We start from the raw sequence: 16,693 nt of genomic DNA, 5'->3' as shown, positions 1-16,693 counted from the left end.
CTCCTGTTCCCATGATTCTTTTTCTCCATTTTATTTAATAATCTGTTATTTCGTTACTTTGTTTACAACCGTACAAAAATCGTGAAGTTTTGCTCTTCGCGATGCTTTTTCGGAGAGCGTAAGTATTTCAAGGGTTTTTCGTACGAGTAGGAACTTGGAAACGGGATTTCTCACGTTGCTTATCTTGTCTGATTTATTTTCGTTGATAAATTGATAAAAAATTGCCTATTTTAGAGCGCATCGTTTGTACGACAGTCACAAGTGGAATCTTCAGTAACAAGTGCAACGATTGGATGGACAGTCGGAAGGGTACACGATGCATTTGTCCAGGCAGTAAACGTCCGCTCCCTCCTGACCGGCGATCTCGCCGATCGCGTCGCACGTCTCCCTGGAATTTGAAATGGTTTTGTGAAGCGCCTGGCTCTTGGGATCGGAAACGAGTGGGAATGGAACGAACGAAGATTCTTTGAACTTCGTTTGCCGGAGGATTCTTGATCGAGTGGTTTTTCAAAAATGAGATTTCGGCTCTTACGGGCAGTGGCAAAATTCCTCGGGACAGTTCGACGGATTTCGAAGACAGTTGACCTGACACCACTCAGCCATCGCTGGAATTCGCCTCGATGTATTCGTTGGCACGCAAACCTGGGGCCTGGAAAATCAGAAAAGTCAATCATGGAAAATTACGCAAACGCAATTACGCTCGTTCCTTATCGAATGATCGACGCTTTCGTTACTTGATGAACGTTGGGAGCTGGCGCAAACTCTGCAAAACGTACGAAGGTGGTCTACCGCCAGTGCTCGTTGTTATACTAACGTCAGCACAATTTCTGAAAGTTTCGGGCCGTCCGCAGCCCACTCTCTCGGTACCGTCTGGACAGGTGCCCCACATGTTGCCTTGAATTTACAATTAGCTTTATGCAACTCCTTCGCTATTTTTATCATTTTTATAATCTTCATTGTTCTTCTTCGATTCCGAGGGCTCGCGACGACGCTTCGAAACATTGAGATTAACATTTTTCAAACCTCTTTTTTCTCAGTGTGTTAAGGTCCCAATTTTAAGAGTTTAAGGATCTTCAAATGTTATTCCAAAATGCTGCTTCTTCGAGTGTTTTTTTGAAGGGTCGCGAAAAGTTGCGACTCAAAAAGCGCTTTCACTCAATTTTCTTTTTTACTTTTCAACGTTCTTCCAAGAGAATTTATCTTCCAATCGAACTCGACTTTTTTTCTATTACCACGTTTTCGTTGGATAAAAAACTGAAAATCGATCAGAAACCGATGAAAAAATAGGCTCAACAATCTCATTTCGTCAGCACCAAAAAATCCCGAAAAGTGAGTCCATTTTGGGCACTTTTGCGCGTATATGAGCCCCCGACGATCGAAAATAATTGAAGAATTTTATGGTTTTTGGGTTCCTCAGATTCTCACCTGTGTAATAGTCCCATTGGATGACGCACTGCGTGCAGGTGAGGCCCGGTGGAAGAGATACTTTGTAATTGAATATTCCTTGTCGTCCAACTTCGGGTGGAATGACGAAGCTCGAGTTTTGCGTTCCGGACAAATACAGGGGGAACCTGAGGAATTGTTTTTCGTCGAAACAGTAAATAATGGGAATGATTACTCGAAAAAAGTGAATCGGACCGCAAAGTTAGTTAGTTTATAAGAAAAATTTGGTCTCTTCGAGCTTCTCGGTGTTTCAAAGCCCAAATTTCACCTGTCAAGACACTCCTGGGTGGCCTCGCGAGCTGGATTATTGTTGGGGCAAATATGGAGCTCGAATCTGCCCTGATGGTTGGCGGTGAGCTCGACCTCGATGTCGATATCCTGGCCGGCGACGTAGTGCCTGACGATCGTTCCTTTGGCATACATGCCACCGGCCTCGTGCGGTCTCGGGTCTTTGAGGTGATAAGCGTCGCCGCATAAGCCGCATTTTCCGTCGTTCTGGCTCCACTGGACTGGACGATAATTCAAGTATTCCTTTAATCGAGTTTCGACGCGAATTTTCATTCGCGATGTATCGAAGAACTCGAATCGTCTTTATTGTTCGTTAACAAATGATACGGAAATGAATGGAATTTATGCGGAAAAAACGTTTGCCGAGTCGTTTCTTCGTAAACAAAAATGAATCCGGCTGTTTATCCGTCGGAGATCGAATCGCAGTTTCGATCCCGAGCGCTCGGTTAGCCTGGGCAACTTTTTCAGCGAAACAAAGTCCGGCTCGCCGGGACAGTGCGAACACAAGGAAACTCAATGAAGCGGGAGTGTTATAGTGACATTGAAAAGTGAGAAATCGCGTGAATGATGCGCGGGGGGAGCGCGGGAAAGTAATAATTCTCGTTTTCACTCGAACTCGTTCCCCCCCGAGGGTTCCGGAGGGTGTGGCGTTGGTGGGTAGGCTGATTTTTTATCGTATTTTTTGCGCAGCCACGTTGTTTTTTGTTCCCCCGGTGTGGCTCGCGTGTGCGTGCAAAACGAGAAAATGCGCGCTGTCATTATTGTTGCTCGAAGGTTCTCGGGGAGCGCGCATGCGTGTAACGCGTCGCGGGAATGTTGCAACAATCCAATTACTCGGCGGGAACGTCCGGACGAAAAATTAAAAAAGAGCGACTCGTTTCGCCGGCTGGATGAGCGGATGGAAAGGAGGCGCCTCGGGGGAGCCACTAAAAATGGAACGCGGGCGCTCCGCGGAATAAAAGCATCGACGAAGCGAATAATTCGCGTTGGCAAACAAGAGAATCGAAAGATCATCGATTGAGGCGAAGCAACGAACCCGAGTATCCTCCGCAATAGAGTTCGTTGTCGTTCCAGTTTACGGGATTGGGGAAGCCGAACCGCCACATGCTGTTCCTCGCAGGCGGGTCCATCAGACGTCCGTGTCCATGAACTTGGAAGGTCGCAAGCGTCTGGTCGCAGGCGTCGTAAAAACCCCGAAAACATGACGATTTAGACAAGTTTATGTCGAAGCTATTGAATTAGTTGCTAAATGATGATTTACCAGGAGGTGGAGGATGGTGAATCCGGTTGTGCTCATCGTCGCCATGCTCCTTGAGGGATAAAACAAAATTTATTATTCGAAAGCGAGCCGATAAAACGACGCTCGCGATTTTACTCTCGACGGAGGAGCCTCGGACTGGCTCGCGAGACTTTGACTGGCGAACGCGTTCCTCGGGGCACAAGCGGACCGTTAAGATAGTCCAGATTTAGTAGGAATGTTGGTGTATTAAAAATCGGGGGGGGGGGGGGGGGGGGGGTGTGCGCGCAAAGACAGTTGAACTTGAATAAATTGTCCGGGCGGCGAACCCGTCGAGGTTTTTTTCTCTCCGTAATCGACGTCACTCATCGAATCGATTGCTTTAATGGCCCCAAATTTATGGCCTCGATGATTCTAAAATTCTAAATCCCCGCGGCAATGTCATCCGCGTCCGCGAAATATTTCTGCGTGGTGACTCGCATCTCGCCAGCTCTCGAAGGATTCAGACAAACGACGACATTAATATTCGGGCCGGATACGTGGCGCGCGAGGCTTAGATCCGACGTTAGACGCCCGCGGGCGCGAGAACTTCGAGCTCACGGTCTCACCGCGATTTTGATTTTTTGTCCCGCCGAGCGCGAGAGCCTGACGCGAGCCGATACGACGCATTGAATTTTCGCTATTATTGGAACGCCGCGGTCATGTCGGCTTGCCTAATGCCGCATAGAAACGCTTTTCAACGAAAGAAACAGCAGCGCGTACCTGCGCCTTGACACTTTACGTGACATGGAAGAGCGAACGAGTTTTACTCAATGAAACCGGCACGGCGGCTCGAGCCCTGTGTCCACTCGGATCGTATTCAGTCTCCCCCCCTCCGAGTATGCAAATCACGAATTTTCGGTCGTCCGCTTATCAATTTAGCTCCGGCCGCGCGATGATTAGAAAAGTGCCTGTCCAGAGCGGCCTTAGGGAGCCGCTTGGATATTTCGAGCCGAGGAAACGCGGCGTTGGAAAAAATGAAACAAGTTGGGAGCAGCGCTGAGGTTTTTTACCCGACGAGCGCCCGGAGCTCCGTGGAACCACCTAAAAGCGAAAAAACGATTGTGGTTTACCTTCGAGCCGGAACTGGCGCAGGGTGTAAGACCTCAACGCTCGACTTATCGAGAGCGACGCGCACCAAAAATAAAAGCGAATCTTTCCGCCCCCCTGCGCACAAAAATGCATCCTTTCCCCGCCTCATTTACCTTCGGCTCCGGCGATTAATCATGCGCAGTTGAACTCAATGTCAAACTCATCCGGGCGGCCGGTGATTCAAAGGTCACCGGAGCGGGAAAAGCGGAGGGCTCGAGCTCCTTCTATTCAGGAAACAATCGAATCTCCCTCATCCGAGTGACGAATACGAGAGAAAGGATATGCGCAAATACGAGGATAAGCTCCGCGCCGAAATAAAAGCAAAAGCGAATGCAACCGCGAGCGCGGATTGGAACGGGATGCGGAGATAAAAAGGGGCAACAAAAACGACGCTTCTTCAATCCTTCGCCAAGGCCGCGTGGCCACGGTACTCCCGTAACCAATAAGCATGACAATAAATGCGTTGGATTTTGTTGAAAAAGAAACTCATACGAGCAAACGCATTTTGTAAACAACTCGGCGCCTTTCAAACGCTTTTTACTCGTTTTTCACCACTTTCCCCGCGCACGATTTGACATGCCCGAGTCTAGTCGAGGATGAATCCTCGAGGAATACGATTAAGAGAGTTCCCCAAGTACAGTCCCCTCCAAAGTATCTTCGTTTTTTCAAAATCGTCGATTTTCCAGTTGAAAATTTGATCGATCGATTCGCTTCTCGGCCACTCGAACGCCTGTCAAAACCGCAAAGGAACCGCGACCGAGAAATTCCTGAGGAGCTGACACCGAGCTCGCCTCTCTCTCTCTCTCTCGAACACGAAATGTTTAATTAAAAATTCTTCTCTCATAGAAGACACGAGGAACGACACAATTGATTTTCGTCGACCGATTTCCATTGACACAGATCAATAAGCCTCGAAGCTCGACCGTGCCCTTCCGTCGTCGTTTAGTCTCGAAATAAAATCGTTGAATCATGAATAAAAACGACCGTTAATCCCAGCGAGAAAATGAGGGAAAGAATCCGCTCCGAGGGACGCAACGTTTGGACGAGAAGCGCCCAGGGAATTCGTAATTTTTCTCAAATTTCGAATCGAAAATAAAACCGAGTCGACCGAGGCGCGTAATTTTGACGGGGGCAAGAAAAATGCGATTTTCGTTAGATTTTCGTTGCTAGAGCAACGAATTGAGGGTCTTCTGATAAAATAATAATTAAAAAAGTGACGTAAAGTGTTGGAGTTACACCGAAAGAGAGGTTCGCTTACCGTCGCAGTTTGACGCGTGATCGGCCTCTCAATTTGTTCTCCTCGACGTGAAACTTTAAGTAGGTGACAAGATATAAGGACGGAAGCACGTGATCGTAATTGAACAGTTGAATCGAGCCCGGTTAACGCCGGGACGTCTTGGAAACTCGCGATTGTCAAATATCTTCTGATACAAACGACCACGCTTTTTTCCTCTCTTGTTTTCCTTTTTTACGAACTGCACCCGCGACAAACTCGGACTCCCGACTCGCGCTTTATTCCGGCGAATAAAGAATACGATTCGGTTACCCCTTCCAAGTTCATCCTCGACCGGACCTGATCCCACTCTTCCATGCAACGAATCGATCACTGTTCCTGCCCACCCAGTCCTCCCGAGCCCTCCTAATTGGTCTTTCCAAAATCGTTGAATTTTCTCACCGAAAACCTTTCATTTTCAAAGTATTCCAAATTTGTACGATTTTCAATATCATTCTTTTTTTATCCCCGCCCATTTCGACGAGCTCGATCGTCAGGCTTGTAAAAATTTTCAAATTTTGACCAAACGCCACTATTTTTTTCATTTTTTCTCAATTTTCCGCCTCGCAACGTGATTCTCCGGGGATTTCGATGCCTCCGAACGCGAATGATCCTGCCGCGCCGTCATCCCCGATAACAGGATCAATGAACGAGAAAAATTCTCCTTTTCGTACGCACAATTTCGTCGGAGTGATGATCGAACGCCCCGGGCCCCGGGTTTGTGTTGCTACTAAAAGCGAAATTTATTTGTCCCACGGAAAGAGAATTCGAAGCGAAAGTCGGAGGAATTCTTCCCTGTCTGCGTTCGCTAGTGAGAAAACGGCGTCGATAACTTACCCGAGTTCGCGTCGATAAGTGACGAAGGCGGTTCTTCGGTACCGGCGGGAATCTTGACACGGTCCAGTTAGCCGAGAGTCTGAGGAGCGAGTGAAACTTGGTCGGGAACGGGGTCAACGAAATAATCGAGGCTTGCTAACGAGTGGCGTTTTTGTTGATCCTTCAGTTGGCCGGTTTTCTCGTTGAAGCGAGGTAAAAAACGGTGCAAAAATGGATTTATCGGGAGGAGGTTGGAAGCGGAGCGAGTGCGGGGCGGGGGAGAGCATGCGCGGGGATGGACCGAGATAGCCGTTCAATCGAATGTGATGCAGTCGGATATCACAACGGCGAGGGGCTCTACAGTGATAAAAGCGGAGGGGGAGCATCGTCGCGAGAACGTAGCGAGCGACTTTGAAAAAAATTCTCCGGCGCGCGTTGTTTGATCCAGCGAAATGAATCGGCTCGGAAAGCTCGGACGCTACAAAAGGCGGGTTCGTTCGCACGATGCGGGAAAAAAGCCTCCAATTTTCCTCCATTTCCTTTGAGAGCCTCGATTAGGATGATTACGAGATAAAAAATCTGCGAGATTCGACATCGAACGAAACGAAAAGCGACGCGAGCAGCTCGATCGAGGAAGCGAAACGTTGAATTTCCCTCTCCGCGCGGAAGATTTATCCACTAAAAAAAAACAGTACTGAGGAGAGAGGATCCCGAGGGATTGCGGATTATGATAATTAAAAAATCCATTCGAGCCACTCCGCCTTTCCCGCCGTCTCTCAAAAACGGGCGCTTAATCCTGTTGGTACGAAGGGAGTTGATAGACACGTGTAATCCAGGAAAGAATCATAAAGAATTTTATACATCGAAAAAAGCGTCGTCGCAACGCTCATTTTTGTTACCTTCGTAATTTCATTAAAATTCTTGTCATTTTATTTATTGAGGACCACACGTGCAAGTTTGAGGGTTGCAAAATTTTTCAAAGTTTCCTTCAATCAGCATCTCGGTAAATTCGTATTATATATAATATATTTTTTTTATATGCTTATAATTGTTATATTACAGAGGATTAAATCCAAGCACGTGCTCGAGACTAACCAGAAGTCAAAACCACAATAATTACAATAATAATCATAATCGACAATAATAATAATAATAATAATAATGATCGACAATAATAATAACAATAATCATCATGACAATATTATACAATCAGATAATCCACAATGTTGATTATACATATCATTTAACTGCATATAAACATACAAAATGTTTAAAACTAATTAAATGGTGTTTTTTTCTCCTCCTTCGGTTTTATCCTGTTCTAACGTCATTTTAAAATCGTTTGTTGTTGTTGTTGTTGTTGTTGCAGTGACTATTAGTTATTTCATTATTTTCATTATATCTTGGAATCGATTGAACTCGTTATTACTTATTGTTGTTGGGAATGTTGAAAATCGTATTATTTCGTAAACCTGTGTCCCTGTTGTCACGTCGTTTTTTTTGCTATTCGGGTGGTTTGTTGCTTTGGTATATCGTAATAATTTTCAATTTTCTTCGTTAAGCTAAAGATCGTATATGATTAATAAATAATAAAATAGTAGTTTTTGGTTGTTATTTACAGGCAATAATCGTACAATCGGAGTGGCCAAATGACACAAGCTCAGCTCTGATCCCTTCGTCCTCTCATTACACAGTGATCCATTTTTTTGCTGCTTCAAAGAAGTACGAAAAGTTGGTGTATCAGCGAATACAACGAAATCAAAGCTGGAGAAACAATTGATTTCGTGATTCTTCGAGGTTCTTGCAATCGAAAATAATTTATTCATGCTTTAAATGTCTATAATTATTCTCTGTAAATACTTTTCTATCGCTGCTGATTTCATTTTGGGCATTTCTTCGTTAAAACGTTTTTTTTTCTTCTCATATTTCATCTTCTTCGTTTTTTGATATTCAGGCTTCGCGATAATAACTACAAACTATCAGTCGTGCATGTTCCAATCGAAATGGATTATTGCTTTTTGTTTGCTTCGCTTGATAAAATGTCACGTGCCAAGGGTCGTGACCTTTTCGCGTCGATATTTTCTTCTTCGTTTCTCCTTTTATTCGTGACTGTAAACGTTCTTTTACAAGATCAAAGGAGTCCTGTCGTATATTTCATTGCGTCTGTCAGTCGCGTCTCGGTTATTTCCTTCGGTTTCATAACCTCCGATTTTAATTTGCAGTCCAGTTTTTTTTATATCTCTTGTTATATATATATATACTTTCACATCGAGATCCACTTTCGAATAGACAGTTATTAAAATCCTTTGTAATCCATAGTCGACAGACAAAACTTTGTTTATTAGCACTCTAATCGTAAAATTTTGTCTTTCCGTATTATTTTAACGGCGGATATATAAACAGAAAAACATTCAAACGAATTAAGTTTATTTGGACGACAATCAGATTCGAATATTCAACGATCGTATATGCAGTTAAACGATCGGAATTGCTTAACTCTTCGACTAATTGGATTTTTATATTTTTGTTTTCTCAAACTATTGGTATTTTCACTGGTGTTTTAGGGTTCCTTTTTTTCGTTAAATTTAACTTTTGCTATTATTTACAATAATTCTCAACGAGGGATTTCATTTCGAGGGACAATTCGTTATACTAGGAATAGAATTTGAGATCGAAGAGCATTTTTCCTTGGTTTCCTCCATTTTTTACGTGTTTTATTTTTAGTTTTTCTTGCTGCTTCCGTACGAGATTGGAATTCGTATACGATGCTGTATTCGATCTTCGTATTTAACGACGGGGAACACGTGACTGAACTTTTACACGATTACCGCGCTATTTTACTTTGTTATTCCTTAAAAAATGATCGTTTCTTAATACTCGTTTATAAAAATAATAAATCGTAGAATCGCCAGTGGCGCAAGGACTGAGCCACGTGAATCTGGTTTATCCCCCCGCCCCTCGACGTTCCGCCCTTTCCCGATCGCATTCTCTCCTTCGAGTTTCCATTCCCTTTCCCCGTCACGTGGCCTCGTCACCCCTTAACAACCTTAAACACCGACTAATCAAATTTCCTTCTTTCGTTGATCCTGTTGTTGCTTTTCATATTACTTTCAACTACCGTTAACGAACAATTTCAAACACGCACGAATATTCGAAAATTCAAAGCTCTTGAGATAAATGATATTATGAACTACGACGAATATCGCTTTATTGAACATTCAAAAATCACGAACTATTCTCTAAAGCTTCTGTATTCCTATGCTTAGAATACTGTCCGGATTTTTATTTCCTTCTCTCCTCTCTTCCGAGTCCCCTTTTCCCTCCAACGATATTCTCACCTTTTTCTTCTCGAACCCCTCCCCCCCATTCGTGATTTCCCACCTTTCTATGGGTGTATACATATATTTGGTAATTTTTTATATTTATTTACATATACATATAATATATGAAACTTTTCTATTTACGGTAAAATCGTAATAAATTAATTGTATCGTATATAATATCGCTTTGCAAATGGCGAATTTTCTTAAGGTACTAGTGATATGTATCGAGTGTAGATCTACGAGTTGAATTTTGCTTTCATCTCGCCCTCGCAAAGACAATGGAATTTCATTTATTCGCTCGTTAAATAAAAAGCTTTTTTTCAACGCAATAAACTTCGGTGTGCTTTCGATGCCGATGAATTCGAGGGCGTAGCGACGAGTCGGCGACCCTCGAGAGGGTTCAACCGGAATACACGTTCCTCGGGAACTAGCATTTGGAGCAAAACATTCGTACAAAAGCTCGGGATGTATTTGAGAGGAGGAAAAACCATGAACGCGCAGTCGGATCGGTGACAGAGAGCAATTTCATTGCACGATAACCTCCGACTGTAAATGAGTGAAGAATCGTATAAGGAAAATCACGAAATATTGGCTTCGCCAAATGTCCCCGAAGCTCGGCGCTTCGGGCCTCGTCGATCGGTCGCCAAGTACCTTTTATTGCTGGCAATTATCGCTTGGGAAATGTCATTCTTTGGTTTCGACTCCTCGCCCCCCCCCCCCCCACCCTTTTTCCGAGGATTTTCCATTTTCAGAGTTTTTTCTTTTCGTTTTAAGCATTCGTCGCTTTTGGCTTCTATCGAAAAACATAATCCTTTCAATCTCTGTATATAAGTTATCAATATAATCGTGTGTATACAATAGTGCTATATACATGGATACTGTTGAGATGTACAATTATATGTTTGTTCACGAGCACGTATTTGAGGTCGAAAAAAGGTTTTTTTAATATCAATATAATTGTTGTTTTATATCGACACAATGATGATATGTATTTACGTCTATAATTACGACCATTTTACCTCCTTTTTTTCAGGCAATTCTTGATATGTATCGTTTGTTTATATTTTTAAGTTTTTAAGTTTTTAAGTTTTTTTGTTTTTTTTTTTAAATCTTTTTTTTCAACTTTCAGGAGGCTTAACAGCGATCGTTTTTTTGTTCACCTTAAGACTAATTTACGGACTTATATATTTCGAGTACAACTCGGGTTCGTTCGTTCATTCGCTATATACACTCGCTAAATAATTAATCAGTGTTTTGCCCTCAGAGACACTCGCTATTTTCACCCCTGTCACACTCGCCCTCGCTTTCTCTCGCTTCCCTCCGCCGTTCTTCGTTCGCTTGAAATTTCGGTGTACACGATAATGTGGCAAATAATTCATGCCATCCGTCGTAAAAATGCCACTTCATCATTCTCCTCCCCCCCTCGCGAGAGTGGACCTTGACGCTCTTCACTACTACCGATAAATCGATAATTCCAGGGCCGACGAAGACGAATCGTTCGCACGAGCGTACACACTCCGCCCCTGCACAGAGGTCTGAAGCGATTCTTTCGGGGAGGCGGGATTCTTCAGACGTTTTTATTACTGATTCAGGAGCGGCAACGGTTTTGAGGATGCTCTTGCTGGCGAGGGGCTGGCGCCCGTATCCGGCGGCCTTGACCCGATCAACCCTCATGCTTTTCGAGGAACGATGAAGAATCGCAATGTTGCTTTTTAATCAAAGAAACGTTAATGAGCCTGAAACGTATAGTTGGTAAGTGGAAGTGTGCTACTGCGCGCGCGACTCTTATCTCTCGATTAAATCAGCAAAAGCTTGCTTAATTAATTCTCGAAGTTTGTGAGCGCGGAGTAATTAAGAGTCTGAGGGCAAAAGGGCTCGTGGCATCCCGTGATCGATGCACAAGTACGTGGAAGCACGTAATTTTCAGAGTGTTGCACGAAACTGCAGCCTCGCGAAGGGACGCGGGGCGAGAGGCTTGCGCCAAAGTTTTAAAGGGCTAAGTTCGTACCTTAAGATTCGATAATTGATGGAGAAGCTTTCCCCGAATTTCGACGAGCACAAACGAACGAAAATCAAATTCGTACTCCAGCCCTTCTCCGATATCTTTCCCTCTCCAATTAATAATTACGGATTAATCAGCCATGCAGGCGCGGCGATGCCGAAACAGTGAGAAGAAAAAAAACATTAAGGGTCCCCGTAATTACCTCTCGAGCATCGTCAAAGGCGCAAACCCCTCAACCCTCCTTCTCCTCCTCGCGCCTCCTATTTTTCGCGTTTGATCAAGGGGAGCACGTAAATGAAGGTGGCAAAGAAAAAAAATACTCGGGTTCAAAGAGACCCCGTCATTTGTGCTGTTTTTTCATACTCGATAAACGCGGCATTAGCAGCTTTGAAATGAGACGCTTTCTCCGTATACAAAACCCTTTTTTCTTCCCATAAATATACTATTTCAAAAAAACTCGTGTAAAGCTTCTTCGATAATTTTCTTAAAATCGTGCACCGAATCAACGATTTTTCCTTCCATCCCCGTTCAGTCGCTTTCGCACTCAACACCTAATTCTAGATCATTTTTATTTTTCTCCCCCCCCCCTTTTTTTAAATATTCCCTCCCCATTTTATCACATTACGATATGCATCGATTATTTTTCTGATATGTATCGATTACTCTCTTGATATGTATCCGTTTGATCGTCGATAATAATTGATTATCGATTTCATTTGATAAATCGAATATTCGATGTGACTTGGGCCAACAAAGCACAACGTTCGTCACATTCGTTCGCTCCCCTTTCGCACCTTAAATTAATACTTTTTGTTCCTTATTTATGCTACGAAATTGATTCTCGATCGAGACTTCGAATCTCGAGTAATCCTTTCTCCGGAGGACGATTCTTCGACTCCCGAAATCCTACTTTTACGATCCCTTTTTGATCGACCGTTCGATTTCCACAGTTTACCAAAAAAATCGTATTTTCGAGTTCGTCACAAATTCATCGCTATATATTTTTACATATCTCCGGATCAATAAATTTTCCTATAAATTTCTATTAAACGTAGTTCTCCAGGGCTGGACCGCCCTGCGAGCCACTTTAAAATGAAAAAATCTCTTTGAACAACGATTTGCAACGAGAATTTTAACGAAAAACTTCACCGGAAAATTCATCAGCTATCAACGAACGATTAACCGATGGACCAAGTGCATTTTTCATCCACGATTGGATTTTCCTCCCTCACTTTGCCTAATAAATAAATTCGAAGGACCATCGTCCCTGTCTCTATATTGTCTCTAACGCTGTTACTTTCGTTGTAGATAAACAATTTTTTCGTCCCAATGAGAAGGGTCGAAAGGCGGAATCTCCTGGCTATTTTAACTCCGATTCTCGATCGAATCCCTTGTCTCGTCGACGGGTTAAAGTGTGTGTACGAGTGTCACGCCACCGGAGGCGAGGGATATTTACAAAGAGGTGCGAACAAATATTCCAGCGAGCTCTCAAGTGACTGGTTTTATGTGGAAGATTTGTGCGTGAGTGTTGTTTTCCCAGGTAAGATTTTTCTACGAGTTTCGTGCGACTTTATCCCCGAAAAGTCTTCAATTATTTCGTGGGCTTGATTAGATTGTAGAAAAAGACTTATTTGTTTGTGATTCGATTGAGTTGCGATTGTTTCGAGCGATTTGATTGGATAATGTGATTTTCACTGGACTCGAGAGCTGATTGTGCAGTCTTTCGATTATCATTTTCATTTGATTTTATAGTAAAACGAAGCTGCGACAAACTGGCAAGTATTTGTGCCCTAAACAACAACGAATAATCGTACTTCGATAAAGTATCGTACTGAAAACAAGCTCCGTTGAAGATTACACTGAACATATTGCAGTGGAAAGGCAACGATTGTTAATTTCGTCAACGAAATTATCGGAAGGCTAATAAAAATTTAACTACAAGTTCAACGAGGTAGCCTCAACATTCGTGCCGATCGATAAACATTTATTGGTAAACTGTGACGATCGCGATCACTCACTTTTCTCTCTCATTTATCTACGCTTATTTAATTATCTTATAACGAACGAGATAACAACTTCCAATGTGGATTATAAAAATATTAAACTCTCTTCATATTTATCTGTTTCTCACGCTTTCTTTCATTCTTTTTTGTTTTCCCTTTTATCTTGCCCGAATTCCTATTTTCAGTGCTATCCTTTAAATAGTTCAAAGTCGTGGACCAATGTGATCCGTTTTGACGCGGGCCCAGAGGACGATAAACCGCATTTTTCTTCTCGTACATTTTTCCTCTAATTGCAGTCTCCCTTTCGGCGTCATTATATCTTCTTTGATCCTCTATATAAATGTATATATCGGTATATAGTTTAGGTTGAACCACGTGCAGTGGGGCACATGGAAAAATCCTCCAGTCATCCAGACCCGCATCTTTTTGGCCGGCGTTGCTGTCGCGTTTTCAACATTTTTTTTGTCTCTCGTATTCTCTGGTGTGTGTGTGTGTGTGTGTTAATGAACGGGGTTGTGTGAGTGTTGAGAATGTGGGTGTTTGGATGGTGATCCGTAGGTTTTGATTGATCACCGGAAGCGTTAGCGATCGAGGGATTTGAAATTGGTTCGAATGGTCAAAAAAGAAAAAAAAAATCGACGATTCGGTATGATCGAGGGATTTTCGCTTCTCACGCTCGTTTGCCACTTTTAAAGGGAGGCAGGGCCCCCGACGAGAAGCGTGGGAGGTTTTGAGACGCGTAGAGTTGTCTTTTTATCATGTAAATTTATTGGGTCGCAGCGATTTAGTATAAACGCGAGTGTGGAAGCAGCCAGTGGAGCGATTAAAACGGACGCGGGCGCCAAGGCCTTTGGCTCGTCATGAGGCTTTTACGATTCGAGGCTATACACGCCCCGGAGTTGTCCAGGCAAATAACGAAATTGGTACGCGATGTTTTACCGAACGGATTGCGGAGCAAGTGAAATCAAACGCGGCTCGTTTCGAGGCACGATTTTAACGATCGTTCTGACTCGTTTTCATCGCGGGGGAATGAGAAATTCGTTGATTTTTTTTTTTTTTTCTTTTCATTTCATGTGCAACACGTTTTAACGAAAATTCGAGAGTCCCATTTTCGAGGGAGAATTAAACGATGAAACTTTGTAACGGGGCGAATAAAAAGTTTTATTATAACCTCTACTTTGGACGTTCCGCTGCTCGTGCGGCTTTATTGCGGTCTTTCATTCCGTTGACAGTTTACCGTGGAAAAGTATTTTGAGCTCTGAAAGATTTTAATTCGCAGTGTCATCGACCGGAGGAAAGTTGGTGGAGTTTCTAGTGGGCAACGCCGAGGCTTTGATGACTCGGTCCCTGAGTGCTTTTTCCACCACTGCTCGCGCCCTCTCTTTACCCAGAGAGTAGTGCATTCGCGAGTTTGCCACCGCACGAGCTCCCAGGTCAATGGCACAACTCGTTTCGATGCACTTCGTCAACGGATCGATGCACCGTTCGCAGGAGAACATCAACTCGGAGCAGGTATCTTTCGAGGAAAGGACTCGTAAAGCGTGCTTTTTATCCTCTTTCCCCGCGGAGGCTCCAAGACGGTGCGGTGGTGGGAAAAGAGGTTTTTACTCACAGCGGAATCGTGGCTATCGAGTGAGTTACCGAACTTCATTTCCGAGGCATTGAAAAAGCCCGGGGACTCGGGGCTCGGGCCAAATGTCTTTGGAAATCAGTCGTTTCTCCTCGGGGCTAATTATAAGTGAAGTTTCATCGCGCAACGAACCCCCTCGCGGCTCCAACTTTCTCTCCGATAATTATTCCCGCGCCCGCGCGAGCCTCCAGTCAGACGCGCCGTTCCATCGGGTTTCGAGGCCTCGGTTAACGCTCCGGTGATTAATCTACGGAGGAAGAATGTCGGGGGAGGAATATGGAAGATTACTAATCCTAGGAGTCGACGAATACAGCCAAAAGAAGATAACTTTGTACGAGAATAAGAAGTCGTAGAAGAAGAATAAGAAGGAGTTAACAAGAAGAATAACAACGAGAAGTAGAAGTAGAAGAAGAAGAAGAAGAAGAAGAAGACGACGAGGCGAGACGCTCCGCGTTGGCTATTCCTCCGGCCAGCCGAGATCCTCGCCGACGAGTTCGTAGAAGCGTTGATTGTGCTCGTTGAAGAATTTTCGTAGTTTCGTCACCACGACCGGGCTGACCCGAGGGTGTCTTCGTCCTTTGCTGTCCCGCAAGCATTTCTCCGCTGTGTCGTTGCGCAGACAGTAGAATCCTTTGGTGTGATTGAAGTAAAAATTGTGTCTGCCTATGCGAGGTTCGAGGCCGAGGAAGCTCTCGATTCTCCGGAGCTGGGGCACCGGATCCTCGATCAGTTGGTCGCCGTTCACCACGAGGATCTGCTCGCGTGAAAAAACCTCCAACCACCGGTGCATGTAAGTGTGATAGAGCGAGATCGCTATTGGCCTGTAAGACTCGTTGATGCTCCCGTCCGGGCGCATCACCAATTCCTCGAAGCTCTTCGAAGGCTCCTTCGCACCCGACGACGTCGTCTTCGGCACCTCCTGGGCCCCCGACGTTCCGGACTCCTGGACACCCGCTGTCACCGTCGAAGCGGTTGCCGCGTGGGTTCGCAACTGCGTGTAATCCGATATGGCCCGTGTCACCGGCTCTCGGACTATCAGCAACAACTTCACGCTCGAATTCATCGCGCGAATGCGCTCAGGAACCTCGGCAAAAACGCACTTCCGTTAGGCACCATCTCCAGTCACGTCGACGATGCGAACGTTTTTTAAGGCTTTCTCTCTTTCGAGAACTACTCTAATTAATGGAGACGCGACAGCGTCTCGAAAATTTCCCGAATTTCACGAGAAAAAAACCGGCCCGAGCCCGGCCTCGCTGTCTCAAGCTTGCACGAAACGATCTTCTTTAAAAATCCTTTAAATTTACGCAGAGTTTAAATTTTAGAGGGTCTTATTCGTTATTGAGATAAACGTGCTTAAATATTAAGATAAATACGCAGGGTTATGGAGACTGTGCGTAAAAAATCGATCATTTTTCCATGTAACGATGATCTGGGAAAAATTCGAGACTATTGTCTGACTAGTAATTAAGATAAATTACGTTAAAGATTGAACGAAATTGGTAATGAGCACTCGTAACTTCACATTTGCTTGTTCCTGCATTTTCTAT

The 16,693-nt window shown here is 44.1% G+C and overlaps 1 protein-coding gene across 7 annotated transcripts in view; it reads right to left on the bottom strand.

Moving 5' to 3' along the window:
• Positions 1-15: 15 nt before the first annotated feature.
• LOC122414994 (heparan sulfate glucosamine 3-O-sulfotransferase 5-like) overlaps positions 16-16,693 on the bottom strand; it is a 54,603-nt gene continuing 37,925 nt past the window's right edge. For 3 of the 7 annotated variants that reach the window (XM_043426739.1, XM_043426741.1, XM_043426740.1), the window contains exons 3-9: positions 2,993-3,041; positions 2,768-2,900; positions 1,712-1,952; positions 1,426-1,571; positions 735-894; positions 533-649; positions 16-388 (exon numbers count right to left, since the gene is read on the bottom strand). In XM_043426739.1, the coding sequence (XP_043282674.1) occupies positions 271-388; positions 533-649; positions 735-894; positions 1,426-1,571; positions 1,712-1,952; positions 2,768-2,900; positions 2,993-3,041 (964 nt within the window). In that variant the 3' untranslated portion in view covers positions 16-270. Of the gene's footprint in view, positions 389-532; positions 650-734; positions 895-1,425; positions 1,572-1,711; positions 1,953-2,767; positions 2,901-2,992; positions 3,042-5,357; positions 5,631-7,196; positions 16,231-16,693 lie in introns of those variants that run through there. The other 4 variants (XM_043426735.1, XM_043426738.1, XM_043426736.1 and 1 more) reach the window with 2 other exon arrangements.

This window comes from Venturia canescens, chromosome 8, assembly GCF_019457755.1.
Source record: "Venturia canescens isolate UGA chromosome 8, ASM1945775v1, whole genome shotgun sequence".
NCBI lineage: Eukaryota > Metazoa > Arthropoda > Insecta > Hymenoptera > Ichneumonidae > Venturia > Venturia canescens.
The sequence above is the reverse complement of the archived record's forward strand: the minus strand, read 5'-3'. Positions and strand labels throughout refer to the sequence as shown.